General features: G+C 39.2%; 1 protein-coding gene across 6 annotated transcripts in view; it reads left to right on the top strand.

Moving 5' to 3' along the window:
- The window catches only part of pmfbp1 (polyamine modulated factor 1 binding protein 1), an 82,105-nt gene that overhangs the window by 42,462 nt on the left and 21,464 nt on the right, over positions 1-18,179 (top strand). For 4 of the 6 annotated variants that reach the window (XM_004913625.4, XM_004913624.4, XM_004913626.4 and 1 more), the window contains 14 exons: positions 4,520-4,584; positions 7,543-7,663; positions 8,627-8,773; positions 10,365-10,445; positions 10,751-10,834; positions 10,920-11,066; positions 11,420-11,503; positions 11,621-11,800; positions 12,426-12,614; positions 13,341-13,487; positions 16,456-16,539; positions 16,729-16,875; positions 17,019-17,165; positions 17,437-17,616. In XM_004913625.4, the coding sequence (XP_004913682.1) occupies positions 4,520-4,584; positions 7,543-7,663; positions 8,627-8,773; positions 10,365-10,445; positions 10,751-10,834; positions 10,920-11,066; positions 11,420-11,503; positions 11,621-11,800; positions 12,426-12,614; positions 13,341-13,487; positions 16,456-16,539; positions 16,729-16,875; positions 17,019-17,165; positions 17,437-17,616 (1,803 nt within the window). Of the gene's footprint in view, positions 1-4,519; positions 4,585-6,175; positions 7,265-7,542; positions 7,664-8,626; positions 8,774-10,364; positions 10,446-10,750; positions 10,835-10,919; positions 11,067-11,419; positions 11,504-11,620; positions 11,801-12,425; positions 12,615-13,340; positions 13,488-16,455; positions 16,540-16,728; positions 16,876-17,018; positions 17,166-17,436; positions 17,617-18,179 lie in introns of those variants that run through there. The other 2 variants (XM_004913627.4, XM_004913628.4) reach the window with 2 other exon arrangements.

Below are 18,179 nucleotides of genomic sequence, written 5' to 3'. Positions count from 1 at the left end.
TAACCCTTTTACTGCTGAACGCATTTTGCGCTTCATTTGATTTTACTGCCAGACAGTCTTAAAATATTGTGTGCTTTTTACCTTTTCCATGGGAATTACTTTTAGTTTTCCTAGGAAAGCTACATAATATCTTTTCAAGACAGCCTGGACTGGAATTTTTGTTCAGTCCCACAAAATATATAAGAGGGGTAATTTGCAATGGTAGGGGCTGCAAGAGCATTAAGGGGAGCAAGGGGATCAAAATCCGGAGCAGTGTCACTTTGTTCCTTGCCCTTTTGAATAACATGCAAGGAATGGGACGGGGAGGGGGAAACACCTATGTGCCTCCCCCCTGCACATTTGAATGGAGCTCTTCCAAACACAGACAGCACTCGATTTAAAATCTAGTCACATATCTCTACAGGTATTTGCACAACTCCCCAAGCAGTGGGCAAAGTGCAAAAAATGGCCAGTTTCCAGCTTTTTGTTGCACTTTGCACACTGTGTAGGACATTGTGAATGCAGCCTCTTGGCTTCTGCATACTGACTGAATAGTTTGATGCCCTATGTGCATCAATGTCCAAATCATCTTAAAGCCTGAAATTGACAGGATATTATCTTCCACATGTCAATAAATACCCATATGAAACATCCTAAATATAAATGTGAGGGCTCCACTGAACAGTTTGGTGCCCAATGTGCATAGTATGTGGTGTTAGGGGGCCCTGAAGGAAAATACTACATATGAACTATCATGGCTGTCATTTAAACTACTGCAAAATCAATCCACCCTAAAAAAGCCTTATGTTTCTGGAAGTACACATTTTCCTGAAACAAATGTGGGCAAATGTGTTGCAAAACTTTCCTAATGTTATTGATGTTTATGCAATTTCTGAAAATCACCTTTCAAAACATTTACTTTTTACTTTTAATCTTATTTCCAAGATGTCAATAACCACCAAGATAAAACCTCCTGAATATGAATGCAATGGATCTAATGAACAATTTGATGCCTAATGCATTAATAGGTTTACCTTGGTATGTGGCATGTAGGGGCCCCAAAATTAAAATATCATGTGTAAGCTATCATTGTTTTAATTCCAGCTACTGCAACACCAAATCATTTACTAAATTTTATGTCTGGCAAAACCACAAAAGCTAAGTTCACCCCAGAAAACCATATATTATTGTGAAATACACATTCTCTTGAATCCAAAATTGATAAATATGTATTTCTAAAATAGGTATTTGTACTAAAGTACCAAAAAATAAACTTTCCTGAAGCCAGTGGTTTTTATAAGTTTTATGAAAATTACCTCAGTATGTCCCATTTACAGTATTTTATCACGCACGTGTTATTAGTTATTATTGAATAAAACATCCTATATATGAATGGCAATGGCTTAGTGAACAGTTTGATGCCCAGTGTACAAAGGTTTACCCAAGTATATAGTGGGCACTAAATACACATAATGCATAACTGCATGCCTTATACACTTCACATATTTACTTGTTATGTGTGGTAGAAGCTGCAAAAAAAAATATGCTGACCCCAGATCACATATATTTTGAAAAAGTATGTCTCCCAAATCCAGAAATGTCTTTCTACTGCAAACTAAATATGAATGCCAAGGGTCTATTGAACAGTTTAATGCCTAATGTGCATAGGTTTACAAAACTAGGTTGTGTGTAGAGGCAGTTAAATGACAAAATGACACAAAGCAAAGTAATCAGTGCTGAATGCAGTTTACTGACCAGCTATGCATTTTTAAAACCAAAATAGCTGTATATGGTTTTCAGCAGTATGTCTTCCTGAATATACACCTGTGTGGGTTATCATTAAAGTAATAAATGTAGAATACAAGAGATTAGCAGCATGCACTTTTAGTAATTGTCAGTAATGAGCATTTCCTGTTATTGTCTATGCTTTATACAAAGCAAGTGGTGTAGCAGCTCCCTCCTACATTATATGTGCAGAGCCTGGCAGGTGTCTTTAGTTGTATGGGTTTGGATTGTAATAAAGAAGTTTTTCAGTATCAGCTTAGTGTATGGAGGCATAGTGCTGTGGCTTTGTGTTAGATGTACCATTCTTGCCACTTTTTGTTGTTTTATTATTTATTTTTTCTGGGGAGGGGTGAGATGTTTTATTTGTTTTATTTTAGGTGTCCCCACGTGGTTCTGTATAAATATAGATAGAGCATTTACTCTATTATCTACAAAAGGCATTTTATTTTTTATTTCCATGTTGGCAAAATCCCATTCATTGTCTTAGATCATTTGCCATTTTAGCTGATAGGGAATCAGTGAGCTAGGAGTCAACATTTTATTAGCTTCTGTGTACCATATAAACCACGAGTTCCTTCATCTGTAATAGGAGGTAGCCCAAGACATATATTTCAAAAATAGGCCATCATGACTGTCAGATCATGAAGCAGTTGTAATAATGCATTCTGCCTTCTGCATTACTGTGCAAATGTCTTGCTACTAATTACTAGACAATGGAGGTTGCCAATTTGGTTTCATTTTAAAGGACCAATATAAATATGTGTGTGTATATATATATATATATATATATATATATATAGTGTGTGTGTGTGTTGTAACCACGCAGTACCATTCTTTATGTTCATAACTGCTCTTTAGTCCTTTTATTTTCCCCCCATGTTCGTGTTATGCTTCTAAAAATCATGCAATCATATTCTAATCAAAAGCCGTTGGTGTTATAATCTATGGATAATTAAAAGAAGTACCATCTCCATGATGTTTCATTGCCCTCTGTAAGCTTCCCTCCTGTTCCTGGCCACTCTTGAGAATTCCGTAGTTGTACAACATTCAAATGGAATCGTTATGTTTTTGCATATCATTAAAGCGTTCTGCAGAACAACAGCGACATCTGCATGTGTCATAATATCAGCGTGTCAGGCAATGAGAAATAGATGAGTGGGGGTGAGAGGGGAAATATTAATTGCTCATATAATCCCACTTCCCACTGCGCATAAATTCCCGAAAACATGAACATATAACTATAATATTTGTTGAATAGAGCTGCATATTCTTACATGAAAGACAAAGTAGCCTCATAGGGAAGCTGAACGGAGTATAATTCTTCATGACTTTGGGTGAAAATGTGGTATCCGGATGGGAAAACACTTAAAAAGCAATGATTGTCAGCGAGGCATGGTTTATGGAAGACTAACTTCTTAAAATGGAAACTGAAGGAATACTTTTACTATTATTCATTGCTTGGATTTTTTTTTTAAAAACATTTCTTTTTTACATTAGCACCAAAAACAAGTCTAACCATGCCTAGGGAGGATGCTTGTGCAGAGGGCAATGGTTTATTCATGCAAACCTCGAATAAGTGCAAATTGGCTTATAATAGTGCAAGAAAAAAGGAGAAATACTTCCCAGTGACTTACATAGAAAAACTAAATTAGTCACTTGCATTTGGTATTGTCTAATGTTGAATGCTAAATTGATATCGCATTACAGATTACACAATCACAATTAATGCTTAAGGCTCTAATTGTGGCAAAAGCTGACTTTTGAATATGGCATATATCTTGCTTTAGTTCATTTGCCTTAAAAGACTCATGTCTGGCCTTTCCAAAGGGAAAAAATATAGAGTGGGCGCCCTTTGAATATGACCCTGGGACTAACAAATGTTCTCACCTGCCACATTATCCCTTGCAAGAATTACCAATCCCTAAGGAGAGTGGAAATATCCAGTGCCCAAATGAGCAACCAACTCATTTTGATTGGCTCAAGGCAGGATTTCGGCTTCTAAATCTCTGTGTCAAGAAAGAATAATCCAGCTCCTGCTTAGGAATTTAAGGGCATGATCCTCACTCATCCTTGGGGAATTAGCTAGATCAAACTCCAAGCCATCCATTGTGAGAGTGGGAGCTGCCCTCTGATCATCCAATATCGGCATTTCCCCTAACTTTCTCCTCTTAGAATGAGCTTCAGCACAAGCAGCTCTAATGAGATGCAAATGAGATATGCACAAAGCCATAGCACTGTAGGATGATTAACCACTGGAGACATTAGCTGCCGACATCAGCCTGTGTAAGTTTAATAACGCCTCTCTCCTGTTAGAGGGGGCTCTGTACACCCCTTGGCACAGGAGTAAGATTGTGGACCCCTCGCCCATCCTTGTGTTTCTCCAGCTGAGGGGGCTGCACTCCCTCATCCACATGCAGAATCCTCAGTGCTTGTCTTTGTAATCCAGACAGTGTGGGGATGGGGCACTTCATTATTTCATAGTGTGCCAAAGCTCGTTAGCCAAACAATTATTCCTCATTAAAACCCAGTGTGGATTTATTAAAAAAAAAAAAAAAAAAAAAAAAATTGAAGCGCCTGGCATATGTATAATCAGAGGGCATCAACGCAGCTGTAAATCCTGAGCGCGTTTTATATTCCAAGCCAGGTTGTCACTGCCCCACACAACGGGCAGCAGCACAACCCCTCTGCGTAGTTTTGTAAAATCCATGCCATGTAAACGTGAATCTTATCTGACGGTATCCCTTTTTATTTCCAGCGCCAGCTCCTGGCCCTACACCCAGTGCCCAAAGACCTACCAGGATCCAACACAGCATCAACCATGTGAGTACTTATCCGTTGCACTGTAGAGCATACTACCAACCAAACACATTGAGTATACCCTCAGTGCATACCATCCAATGCCAGTTCTCTTTGTAAAGTGCCACAGTCCTTATCTGCTGGCCTTCAAGTTTGTGCTCCTCTGTGTGATGCTCTTGTACTCCAACATAGGCAGATCTAGGAGAAAGGCTTTGGTTCGGCCCCATTCATCTCCCTGGTGATAGCAGCAAATGCAGATAAATCTCTCTCAGACTACTGATCCTGCTGTTTCTGGGGGAGCTGTCTCTCTGTTGCAATGTACCTGCTCTGAAAGTGTTTGTATGTATGTTGGTATATAAATATATGCAGTATATATATATATATATATATATATATATATATATATATACATACATATATATATATATATATATATATATATATATATATATATATATATATTTATAAGTATAATATAAAATACTGTGTGTGTATGTATATATAAATAAATAAATATATATATATGTATATATATATATATTTATGTATACTATGTGCCTATAGTCCTGGAAGTCTTCCTGCTGCTGTAAGCTGTAGTGTAATGCTGTGGGGCAAAAGGAAGATCCTGTGGCTGAACAGAGAAAGCAAATATATATAAAGTGTACACTTTCTCTTTATCTGCTGCCTGCTGTTCTCATCCTTTCACACTCAGAGCCTAATGCTGGCACTCCCTTCTGCTTAAGTGCTTGGCAGAAGCCATACTATGCCTTTGCCATTCCTGCCTCTCAATGGGCCAGACTCCCTTTTGTTTGTTGTTGACAAGGCAGTTCCTTCTGTGTTAATTGTAAAACTTGAATGCCAAACGAGCTAACAGAGCTGCAGGAAAAGGAGTCCCTGGAGGAGTATCTGATGCCGTAAAAGATGCCAGTGTCCTTGGCACCGATTTTTATTCACAGCTGTAATTTTGCGTTTTTGTCTCAATTTTCTGTTTGCGGTACCGCTGATTCCAAACTCCGGCGGGCACGCACATCTCCTCAACTATGCTTTCTTTGGCGTGGAAGGATACGTTGTTTCCTGTTCACTGCAGCAGAAGGAGCAATTGGGGGGAGGGTGAGCCATATTAGTTGCCCCCCAAACCATGGTGCTTCCTATCCACATATCCCTCATGCACAGTACCTTGCTCTCCTGGGCGAAAACGATCGCTGTGGCAGTCAGTGCCCGTTCTTTGTCTGTTCTAGGGCTGTAAGGGATCTCCAGACCAACACCATTGGCCGCCGTGACATATACCCGCTGCCGATATCACACGAAACTGTGGCGTTGCCACTGAATGGATGGCATTGTGCCAGCTCGTCTGCCATCCGCCCATGCAGCACTTTCTCCTCCTCCTCCTGTCGGCTTGATGTTAATTAACAGATGGGCTAATTGATTTAAAAGCTGAAAAAATTACAGTTAACTTTTCCCAGAGGGTATGAGCGGCAGCAAGCTGGCATGGGTCTGCTGGGTGCGGGGGAGGGGGCAGAGAGAAGCCTGCAGAAACAGAAAAAAATCTTATAGCAAGAGAGCCTTGGCTGCTTATTGGAGAACAGCTGATAGGAATTGTGGTGAAACTGCCTCTGCATGACTGTACAGTGCCATTATATTTTATTCTAAATAAGCTGGGCACTCCCTTTCCCCTCCCCCTGAGACAAATGGAAGCCATCCTGAACTTATACCAAGCCTCCCCTCTTTATCCTACCCCCATTTATACCCTGCAATTAAGTAAAATAATCTCAAATGACAGAGAGCGTCTCTTGCGATGAAATAATTATGAAGTATTGTGCACTCTCGCACCCCTCTCAGCATGCACACGCACAGATCTTGAGCTTTCACAAGCTGGCATGTGTGTGCATGACTGACATGTTCACTTGATTGAAGGTATGTTTCCTTCATGCCCCCTTTCTGCTGCACTGGTCACATAATGCCTAGCTCTCCCTACTGAAAAGGCCTTCCAAACATATAGCACAGTGATCAAGCCCTCCAGCACTGAACCAGTTAATTAGCAGTACAATTAGGCATGCAAATAAAGGCATTGTTTGGTAGCTTCTCTTGAGAACAACTGTTTGTTTAGAGAGTGCTTCTCTCTCTAGGAGCAGGGGACAGAAGGACGAGAGGTGCCACCATCGCGGCATTAAGCTTTATTTCCTGCACTTTCCTCCTGTCTTGAAAGGCTTAAAGCTGTGGAGACACAAAAAGAATACAATGTGCAAATCAGCTTGCATTTGCATAATGTCTCCTGCCTTGAATATGCAGATGAGCTCTATAATTTATGAGTGCTGATGTCTGGATGTTTTTTTTCCGGTGATTTGCGGGGAAGGGTTTGAGTCTTCTTACTGCAAGCTCTGCACCGACTCTTCCAAACCTGATTTTTGTTAATAAATATCAAACCCTTTCCCTTTTTAACTTTTACAATCACTCTCTCTTACCTGAATCCTTTTTTTGAATCTTTTGCCTTTCTTTTCTTGTCTTTATTAATCCCATTTTTCTCTATTGGATGCTGAGAATGGCACTGACCAGAGCCTTAGGAGCATTAAGAGTCTGATCTGAACCAGAGCTGTGTGCAGTGAGATTCCAGGACTCGGAATTGGAATAGCAGGATGTTGGCTGCTATACCTCGGTGAACAAGTTTACATATATTTGGCAATACAGCTGTATTTCTGTAGTACAGGTGAAGAAAGTAATGTCTGCATCACAAAGCATAAGTCTATATGAAAGATGTGCAATATTGTGGCAAGCTATGGAGATGTGGGTATGATAAAATCTGTATTTCATAATCATGGCTTAGTTTACAGCTACTGGATGTTGGCATACTGTGTGCAGCATGTAATCTACTGAGGGAGTAAGAACAGAATGGGTGATATAGTAAAACTTTATTAAAATGTACTTGTTGGTATAAAAGCAAAATACAATAATATGCACAAAGCTCTTACTCTTCTGTCTCTTTAGGGGGATTGTGCAGGAGCTGGAGGAGTTGCGTGAACTGGTGCTGAATAAAGAACAGCTTGTGCAGCATCTACATAGCCAGCTGAGAGATGCCATCCACAACCAAGAACTGAGTCGGATGGAGGTAGGATGTGAAGTGCACTCAGTGGTATTGTGAGGCATGTGGGGGCTGAGCTTAGTCAAAGCTAATGTGCCTTTTTGTGTATACAATATAGTTTAATTGCTGCCTCTAATTATTGTGGGGGATTGCTGTTAAGTGAGGAAATAAAATCCGGGTTTGTGCAAGCCTAGCTGACAATTTGCGATTGGGAAATATATGTGCTTTTGCTTGTAAGTTACAGTTGGGCCCACTTTTGCTGTACGTTTCAGGAAGGCAAGAAGAAATCCCTATAGCAAAGGAAGAGGCCTGCTCTGCTCATCTGCAGTTAATGTGCAGCTTTCATTGGGAACTGCTTGTAAGAAAGAAGATTTACAGACAGGCACTAATATTTTCATTCTTTGCTGTCCAGCTAAAGGCTTGTAATGTGTCTGCCTGGCAGCACCTTACAGATCTCAGAGCACTGGAATCTATCATTACGAACTGCGGCCACCTGATAGATGACTGAGTAATGGACTCAGAGTACATTAGCGAGCCCTAGACTTATGGCAAACTGTTGCCTATGGCTTCTAGTGCAGATCACTCATAGTTTCCTCTATCTCATTAGATGCTGCCAGAACTTGGCTCTGTTACAGGTGGAAGCAACCCTGGCAAGGATATATAAAAGGCAATGCACAGGCAAAGTATTACAGGGAGAGCATAAAGAGATGGAATATATATTTCCTTAGCAGTTCTTATTGTGCAGAATGGGGTAGGTTTGCAACTTAATGAGTGGAAGGTAGTGTGTTTTGTGCAGTTGTGCAGTGCAGTGTTGTGTATGCAAGAAATGTAAAACAGTTCTATTGTTTTTTCTTTCTTTGCCATTTTTCTTTGCTATTTTTAAGGAATTCAGTATTCTCTTCCCAGCCTCGTTTTTTTTTTTTCCTTTTTGAAAGGTGTATTTTTTTTTTGTCTCTTCTTCATTCTTTAATCCTACTCTTCTGTTTTCAGGTTCTTGAAAAGGATACCAAACTGCAGGAGCTACAGGAGACCATCACTGAACTGCACCAGGAGATTTCCCTGAAGGACTCAAAGGCAGTAATCCATTTGCAGGAAAAGCACTATCTGGAGAATCAAGTCAAGGCCCTGAGCCAAGCAGTAAGTCCCCCATTCCCCACTGTGTAAATATGTGTGTTTTTAACATGAAGTGTGTGCCTATATATTTGAAGATGTCTAAAATGAAGCAGGGCTTTATAAACATACATGATTCAGGTTTAACATTTAGTACAGGTAAGGGACCTGTTATCCAGAATTCTTGAGACCTGGGGTTTCCGTATTGGGTATCTTTTAGTATTTTGGGTTTTAATACTTTGCCTACTATTAATTTATTCAAACATTAAGGGGGGCATTTACTGGCTTGATTTTTTTCGGCTTGGGTTTTTTCACACCAAAACTTGATTTTGTTGCAGAAAAAAATGCAATCTTGTCTCAATTTATGCAACAAATGCAAATCTACGCCATCTGAAACCTGTCGAGATCATGTAGAAGTCTATGGCAGGTGTCCCTTTTACAATTGGAAGATCTTTCTTTGATTTATGGTTTTAGAGGTTTTTGGGCTTTTTGATGCTGGCTTTGTGTGACTAAATAAAAAAAGTCATGGTTTTTGTGGTTTTTCCACATCTTTTTTGCCATTAGGATCTTTTCATAAATGACCGCCATTTGTGGAAATAAGTTTTTTTTGTGGTTTAAAAGAAAACACGAAATCTATAAATAAACCCACTAGCATTGTTTTTGTCTCCAATAAGGATTAAAGGAATACTTTCATGGGAAAACATGTTTTTTTCAAAACAAATCAGTTAATAGAGCTTCTCCAGCAGAATCCTGCATTGAAATCTGTTTTTTAAAAACCCAAACAGATTTTTTTTATATTTAATTTAGAAATTTACATGGGGCTAGCCATATTCTTCATTTTCCAGGGTGCCACAGCCATGTGACCTGTGCTCTGATAAACTTCAGTCACACTTAACTACTGTGCTGCGAGTTGGAGTGATCACACCCCCCTCCCAGCAGAACAATAGGAAGGTAGCAAGATAGCTGCTCCCAAAAGATATCAGATACTCAATAGTAAGAAATCCAAGTCTGGCTTTCGACTCCTCCAGTTACATGGGACTAGGAGAAACAATAGGTTACCTAAAAGCAATTCTAATGTGTAGCGCTGGCACCTTCAGACTCAGGCACAATGCACTGAGATGGTGCCTACACACCAATATTACAGCTAAAACAAATACATTTGTTGGTTGAAGAATACATTTTTAAATGGCAGAGTGAATTATTTGCTATGTACACAGTGTAATTTTGAAATAAAAAGTATACCATAAAAATCATAAGTATCCCTTTAATTGGATCTTATTTGGAATCCAATACATAGTACTATTTTATTATTACAGAAAAAGGAAATTGTTTTTAAAAAATTGATTTATTTGATTAAAATGGAGTTTATGGGTGATGGCATTTCCCTAATTTGGAGCTTTCTCAATAACATGTTTCCATATTACTGATCCTATACCTGTACCAATAGGCATTTGAAGTTGTACTCCTGAGAGAATACAGTTAGACCTTTCTATTTGAGAGCTCTTAGTGAATCTTGCTGCATGCTCCCTTTATGTCCATTGTGCTGTGTGCGTGTTGTGTTTCACAAATGCAACGTTTTTGCGTGTGACTTATTTTTCATTCATTTTTCTACCCCCAGGTAGCCAAGCCTTCAGCAGACCCTCCACTGTTGGATTCAAGCTCATCGCTGTCCAAAACAAACATGTTTTTAAAAACAGAGGTATGTAGCTCTAAGCCCATTCTTGAGCATATTATGAGAAATATGGCAGAGAGAAGCTTGTATTGAAAACAGCGCAATTCACTTTTTCTAGTTCAGAATGATTTCTGCTCTGATGTCTGATGTGTTTAGTGGGGGCTGTTAGTGTAGCACATTCTTAATGCAACTGTTCGCTGTTAAATGCTGAATTTACTGGTGTTGTTTTTGGTTTAAGGTATTTACTTTTATACAGTCATTATAAGTCCAACCCTCTGCCAGTCCCCAGTTAATTACATCTCTTTGTATGTTTTCATTCTCCCCTTTAAAAGTTGCACCATAGAGAAGCAGAATTGAAAATTGCTCAGAATGAACTTCATACACTGCAGAACACAAGAGATGTACTTTCTTCTGAGGTAAAGTGACATGCTCCTGTATTGCTCTGAATGTTGCTCCATTTGCCCTGCAGAGAGTTCACTCCTATTCTTTTTGTCTTTTAAGTTGGATGCTCAGGAGCAGCAGATGTACAGGTTGCAGAGGGAGCTGAGGGAGAGGCAGGAAGAGTTAGAGCAGCGACACAGCCGCATACAGCTGCTTCACATGGACCTGCAGTCAGCTGGAAGCCAGAGAGATGAGGCCCATAGACAGGCAAGATATCTGCTGCTAGCTATTGTGTGACTTATAGAGAGCGTTTATTTTGTACAGAGTACTGTATGGCATTTTCTTTGGTTATTACTAGTTAAAAATATATTATTAGCACAAAAAAAGTTCTGCTGGGATTTTATCAGTAGCATGTATTGGTTTCAGTTTTGGTTCTGCTGTAGGATAATTATCAAATGCTAGGTTCCTGCTATACCTGTTTATGTTCTTGTGTGTGTTTGTATTTATTATATATATATATAATATGACTGCCACAGTTTTTCTGCTTTACTAATTGTTATGTTACTTGACCACTGAAGATTGCCCTGTTGCCAAACTTTTTAAAAACATATTTTCTTTAGCTCTCCGAATGTAATCTGCGCCTCTCCTACCTTGAAGGAGAAAACTTTGCCTTAAAAGTCCATCAGCGTGAGCAGGAAGTGGAGGTAAATACTGTGTATATCAGAATAAACTAATATCAGACCATGTTATAATGGGATAAGGTTATGGCTTTCTGTTCAGTTTTTTCTGTTATAGTTGAAGTTCATCTATTCTTGTTGCAGCTGGAAAAACTGAAAACAGATTCTGTATTAGTGCAGAGGGCAGAGAAGCCACAGTCAACATGGGATTTGGAACACAGAAGGGACTTGGAGCTAAGACTTTCTAAAGCTGAGGATCGTGTGCTGCAGAATCAGGCAGTAATACACCAACTGCAAGCAGAGCTTCAGGACTCTTCTTTTACTGTGAGACTGTAAATAACTGCATTTGTGCAATGTAACGCTTTGGGATGTGTGTATGTTTAATGTGTGTAGATATGCTTTACTAAATGAAGTAAAAAAAAGACATCCTATTTGACCATATTCTTTAGTTCCTATACTACAGAAGTAGACATGTATAACATGTAATAAAACACCTAGTGAGGAGTGGGTCCAGACTGTTGAGAATATGTTTCTTCAGTTTTCTGCAATATCTAAAAGAAAAAAACTTACTCTGCAGTAAATGATTCAACATCAAGTTAAATAGCATATATTTAGTTTCATCCTGTAAAAATACACCAGTGCTGCTGACACTTGCCAATTAAACTTTGGTACAGAGTTTGGCAGTATTATTTACAATGATAAACACATTGGGCCTCATTTATAAACACTGAAAAAATTTTGCTACCAATCAATGATTAGCTTTTTGACCATTAAAATCAATTATCCTATTGGTTACCATTGGTAAATGCCCAGTGTTTATAAATGAACCCCATTGTATTGAAATTAATGGCTTCATTTACGTTTTTTTTTTCTAAAGTTGCTCTAATTTTGCACAGTAACACTGATTATTCCTGCGAGTATTCTTTTTTGAGAATTATTTTTATTGTAGGTGGGTGGTTTGCAGAAACAGTTGCAAGAAGCAAAAGCAGAAGCAGTGTCCCTCAGAGGGAAATACAGTAACTCTCAGAAGGGGGTGTTGGAATTGCAGGAGCAGGTCATGGATCAGGAGCAAATAATCAACGATTTGCAAAGAGAGAACAGCTCTGCATTAGAGAGTCTGCAAAAAGCCAGAGAACAGGTGAGCGTTTTATAAATTGTTGTCACTCTAAACGGAAACCACAACCTTTCCATCAAATTTAAAGGGATGCGTCTGCTTTCACAGGCTAAACTCCAGCTATCATAGGCTAGTAGGGAGTTTCCTTTGCATAAACTAGAAGATAAATCTCTCTCTTAGCTAAATCGGAGAGGGTTCACATCTCTGACCATCTTAGAGAGAAGCCTCTCTTCTTGCTGACTGGAAAAGAAACTCTTCTTTGGCAGACTGCAGAAAAGCACATCTTCTAACACACTAACTCAGATAACCCACCTCTGCAAGACTGGAGAATCAGAAGTTAGCCTTCTTGCTGTGTGGAATAGCTTCTTGTCCCCATTAAAAGAAAACAGCTTTGTGAAGATGTGGTGGCATAAGCCCATATCATGCAGAGAATGAGTGAAAAATCTCCAGCCACAGGAATCTTCTTAATGACAACTGTTTTGAGGCAATTAGACACTTCCAAATGGCATAAATACTGCCTTAATCCTGGTTCCCCATGATAAATTTATACTTCACCAAAAAAGTAAAAATATTTTCTAGCTGGTTCTTTTGGTCCAAAGCTTGCATTAGGATAAGGGCATTTTTTGTTTCATCAACCATACCTCTATGCATGTAAGTGGGTTGGGGTTTTGGGGATGCATCATAAATTATGTAACAACCAACTTAATTTTACTCCTGCAAAGTTTTATCCTGTTCTCCAACTGTTTTTAGGTACTTAATCTTGAGCAGTCTCTACAAGAGAATCAAGAGGAACGATCAAGGCTTCAAGAACATTGTCAGCACCTAGAGCAAGAGACAGGCACTCTACATGCTGAACTGGAAACCCAGGGCCTGACATTGACTGAGCAGAGCAGTCAGGTAAGAGTAAAGTTATCTCATGGTGACTTGTATTTGCTTGCACATAAGGGTCCATGTACTGTTTAGCTACTATATTGACATTGACATTGATGTTAAGTTTTAAGGGTGGGCGCTATATAGTGTGCATTAAATGGTGATTTTTGTTTTAATTTCTATATAATTATTTTCTATAACAGAGTTAGATGTGATTTATTTCTGAGTTTAAACAAGGGGATAGCTGCAGAGCTTATAAAGATCAAAACTTTAGATTAGAGGGGTGAGCCATTAACAAATATAAAGATCTTATAGTTAAGGATCAAAAGTATGGATATCATGGGCACTCAGTAAGTTACATTTTATATTGTTGGAAAAGAAACATAATGAACACTGCATTATCTTGGGAAAACAACAGGGTCATTTATGATTCTGGTGCAAGTTCTGCACCCCTTTACAATGGCACTCAGTAAAGAGCACAGTGTCAGAACTCAGAATGATGCAACAGATTTGGTAGGTAATGGGGTTGGAGGGGAGGACACCTATGTGCCTCCCCCCACATCTTTAGAGTTTAGAATGGCCACGTTCGATTCTAGGGCCAGTCCACAGGTCTGCAGTTATTTGCGAACGCTAAAAGGATTGCTGCCTTTTTGCTTTCCAGGCTGCTTTTCCATTAGCAAATGAGCCCTACATTTTCATATTTTAATACACCAAACCGCTAAAATGTTACAAGAAAGTAGAGCTCCCCCTTCACACGTAATCATATAAAGCTGAAATCAAAAGGGTGGGCACCCCTGGGAGATTACATGTTTAGTTAATTTTGTAAGTGAAAAGTAGTAAACAACTACTGCAGGAATCAGTGTGTTAAAAAAGTCATTTGAGCCATCACAATCTCAACATCCAGTTAGATGTATAGACCATATAGGTATAGACCATAATCCCCTTAGGTGCACCCTACAAATATACATGCTTTTCAGGTGTTATTATGCATTTGCATGTTGTATACACCAATAATCCTGTGTTGTTTCTTATAATGCAAATTAGATTTCAATTGTAATTGTATAAATTGTGTTCCATTCTATATAAATTATTATCATTTAGTCAGTCGACTTGCAAGTAGTCAAAAGCTGGCCACACACGTGGCGATTTTCGATCTTTCGTACGATCGTTCCAACCCTCCACTGACATTCAGGGCTGAATCGGCGAATATGGAGGTAGAAACAATAGGATTTCTACCTCCTTCTGTCGATTCAGCCCTGAAGGCAGATTTTGCTCAGACGCCTTCATAGTTACATAGTTACATAGGGTTGAAAAAAGACCAGTGTCCATCAAGTTCAACCCATCCAAGTAAACCCAGCACACCTAACCCACACCTACCAATCTATACACTCACATACATAAACTATAAATACAACCACTAGTACTAACTGTAGATATTAGTATCACAATAGCCTTGGATATTCTGATTGATTAAGAACTCATCCAGGCCCCTCTTAAAGGCATTAACAGAATCTGCCATTACCACATCACTAGGAAGGGCATTCCACAACCTCACTGCCCTCACCGTGAAAAACCACCTACGCTGCTTCAAATGGAAGCTCCGTTCCTCTAATCTATAGGGGTGACCTCTGGTGCGTTGATTTTTTTTTATGGGAAAAAAGAACATCCCCCAACTGCCTATAATCCCCTCTAATGTACTTGTACAGAGTAATCATGTCCCCTCGCAAGCGCCTCTTTTCCAGAGAAAACAACCTCAACCTCGACAGTCTCACCTCATAGTTTAAATCTTCCATCCCCTTAACCAGTTTAGTTGCACGTCTCTGCACTTTCTCCAGCTCATTAATATCCCTCTTAAGGACTGGAGCCCAAAACTGCACTGCATACTCAAGGTGAGGCCTTACCAGGGACCTATAAAGGGGCAAAATTATGTTCTCATCCCTTGAGTCAATGCCCTTTTTATACAAGACAGCACTTTATTTGCTTTAGTAGCCACAGAATGACACTGCCTGGCATTAGACAACTTGTTATCAACAAAAACCCCTAGATCCTTCTCCATTAAGGATACCCCCAACACACTACCATTCAGTAGATAGTTTGCGTTTATATTATTTCTACCAAAGTGCATAACTTTGCACTTATCAACATTGAACCTCATTTTCCAGTTTGCTGCCCAGTTTTCCAATTTTGTCAAATCGCTCTGCAAAGCGGCAGCATCCTGCATGGAACTTATAGTTTTGCACAATTTTGTGTCATCAGCAAAAATAGAAACAGTACTGTCTATGCCCACCTCCAGGTCATTAATAAACAAGTTAAAAAGCAAAGGACCAAGGACTGACCCCTGCGGTACTCCACTAACCACACTGGTCCAATTAGAAAATGTTCCATTTACAACCACTCTTTGTACTCTATCCTTCAGCCAGTTCTCTATCCAATTACAAATATTATGTTCTAGGCCAATATTCCTTAATTTGATCATTAACCTTCTGTGAGGTAGTGTATCAATGGCGCCCAATCAAAATCTTTTAACCCGCCCAATCAGTGAGCCGACCAATATCCACAGCCTTCTGCGATATCGGATGCCTCGGCAAGTTGCCATACATGCACCGAATATTGTACGAAACGAGGTTTTGTACGATATTTTCAGTGCGTGTATGGCCAGCTAAAGACCCTGCATAACTAATACAGGTGGTTATTGAGCCAACCCAGGCTCAGAAATGTATATGATGCTTTGTGCCTCAAGGAGCAGTTCAGTCCATAGCATATTTTCTCACTATGCAGTCGCCGTTCAAATGCGCCATGATTTGTTTAGTTTGGAACAAAACGATCTTTTTTCACTTTTATTCAGATATTCCAGTTACACTTTTCTACTTGTGATTTATTTTTTCATTATCCTCATCTATTACTAGATCAGTCAAGCTATTTGGGATTTTACATCACATCAGATATGACTATAGATTTCATTCTGTATGTGTATGCGTGTTTTCATATCTTCCAGCTGAACCAAAAAGATCAGCAGGCGGAGCGTCAGAATAGAGAGGTTCAAGCTTTGCGAAAGCAAATACAGTTTGCTGAGGATGAGGTGAGATCATTTTTTTTTCATTCTCATTTTTTTCATTTTTTTTGTCAGTTCTTTAATTTTTTTTCTGTGCATCACATTGAAAGCAAATGTTGTAGTCTAGTCTGATTTACTGACAGATACAGACAAGTCCTGTCATCATATAAAAATACCTTGAATCATACATGTAACAGTTTACTGTTCTTACTGCAGGCCTTGCAGCATAAAGCAGCAATTTGTAGCCTTAGAGAAGATCTCACATTATGTCGCACTGAAAAGTTATCTCTATCAGAGACCATTGTAAGGCTGGAGAGAGAGCTGAGTAACAGCAAGGCTCAAAGAGACGACTTGGAACAGGAGGTATGAAGAGGGTGGGATGAAGGTACAAAAAGGCGGAACTAGGATGAATCTTAGAAAATATCATTCGTTTTAGAACACTGTATTTGGTCAACAGAATATATGGTTTAGTGGTTATTGATGATATGTTATCTAAATTTGGACAGATACATTTCCAAACCAGAACTGTAGAACAGCTGCAGGCTAAGGTATCTGTCAGCCAGTCTGCAGAGCAGAGCACATATGAGAAGAGTTTGAAGCTCCAAGAGGAAATAGATATGTTGCAGAGCAAGCTTCATGATCTTCAAAAGGAGGTACCACTGTATAAGAGAATACTGTCACCTACTATCACTTCTTTTCTTTCAGTGTTCCATGTGTCATCAGCTCCTGCAATCAAACATAAAGTATAATGTGTAATTCTTATAGTTTCATTTCTTTTTATGTAAGGCTTTGTGTCTGTAAGCAGCAGTTGGTATGTGGCACAAGTGGAAGCACTGGCACCTTAAAATGTATGTTCCCTGTTTAATGTTGGTCTTTTTATTGCTCTTATTGCTCCCATCATGATCAGTTTCTAAAACTTTGCAGGTATTTCTAGCTGAGCAGCGTATAAATGCAGCACTAAGTGAAAAAGAGTCTTTACAACTTGATGTCAGTAGGAAGGATACAGAGCTTCAAGCTCTGAAACAGCAATTGCAGACTTCACAGGATGCCCTATATAAAGCTACACAGGAGATGGATGAATATAAGCAGGAGACAGATAGACAGGTATGTCCCAGCTATAATATATTGTGTCCCTTTCTAAAATATACTAGGGATAATACAATTCACTGGGGAGTGACATGATCATATAAGGTTTAAGGGCAAATGCTGAATGCCTTTCCACAGGTCATGGTACATTGAGACAACTTCCAGTATTCTTGATAGTTTTTGTAAACAGATACATATATTCCTTGAGAAAGTTGCAAATAGTGTTGAACAAAGAAATATGGAATAATTGCTATAATAATTGCAGTGGTATATAATACTTTTGTGGGGATTCCGAAATGCATGCTTCTCACAATTGCAAATGAATACATACTATACATGCATGCACACATACTGCTACCTAGCTGTGTGTGGAAAGTCTCTGCTGGAATATTCTGGCCTTGGAGGTCACAGCTGGCTGTGGAATCATCTTGTAGAACTGATGTTTGAGTTGGGGCACATGCAAGATACAGCTTTATTAGTCTGTCTGTTCTGGGCAAAACAAGCATTTCTAGGAAGGACACCCAGTTTCACTTCTATAAAATAAAAACAAATATTTGGGCTGGGTGCTGCTATCAAATCAT

Source organism: Xenopus tropicalis, chromosome 4, assembly GCF_000004195.4.
Source record: "Xenopus tropicalis strain Nigerian chromosome 4, UCB_Xtro_10.0, whole genome shotgun sequence".
NCBI lineage: Eukaryota > Metazoa > Chordata > Amphibia > Anura > Pipidae > Xenopus > Xenopus tropicalis.
This window is presented reverse-complemented; position numbering and strand designations above follow the sequence as displayed.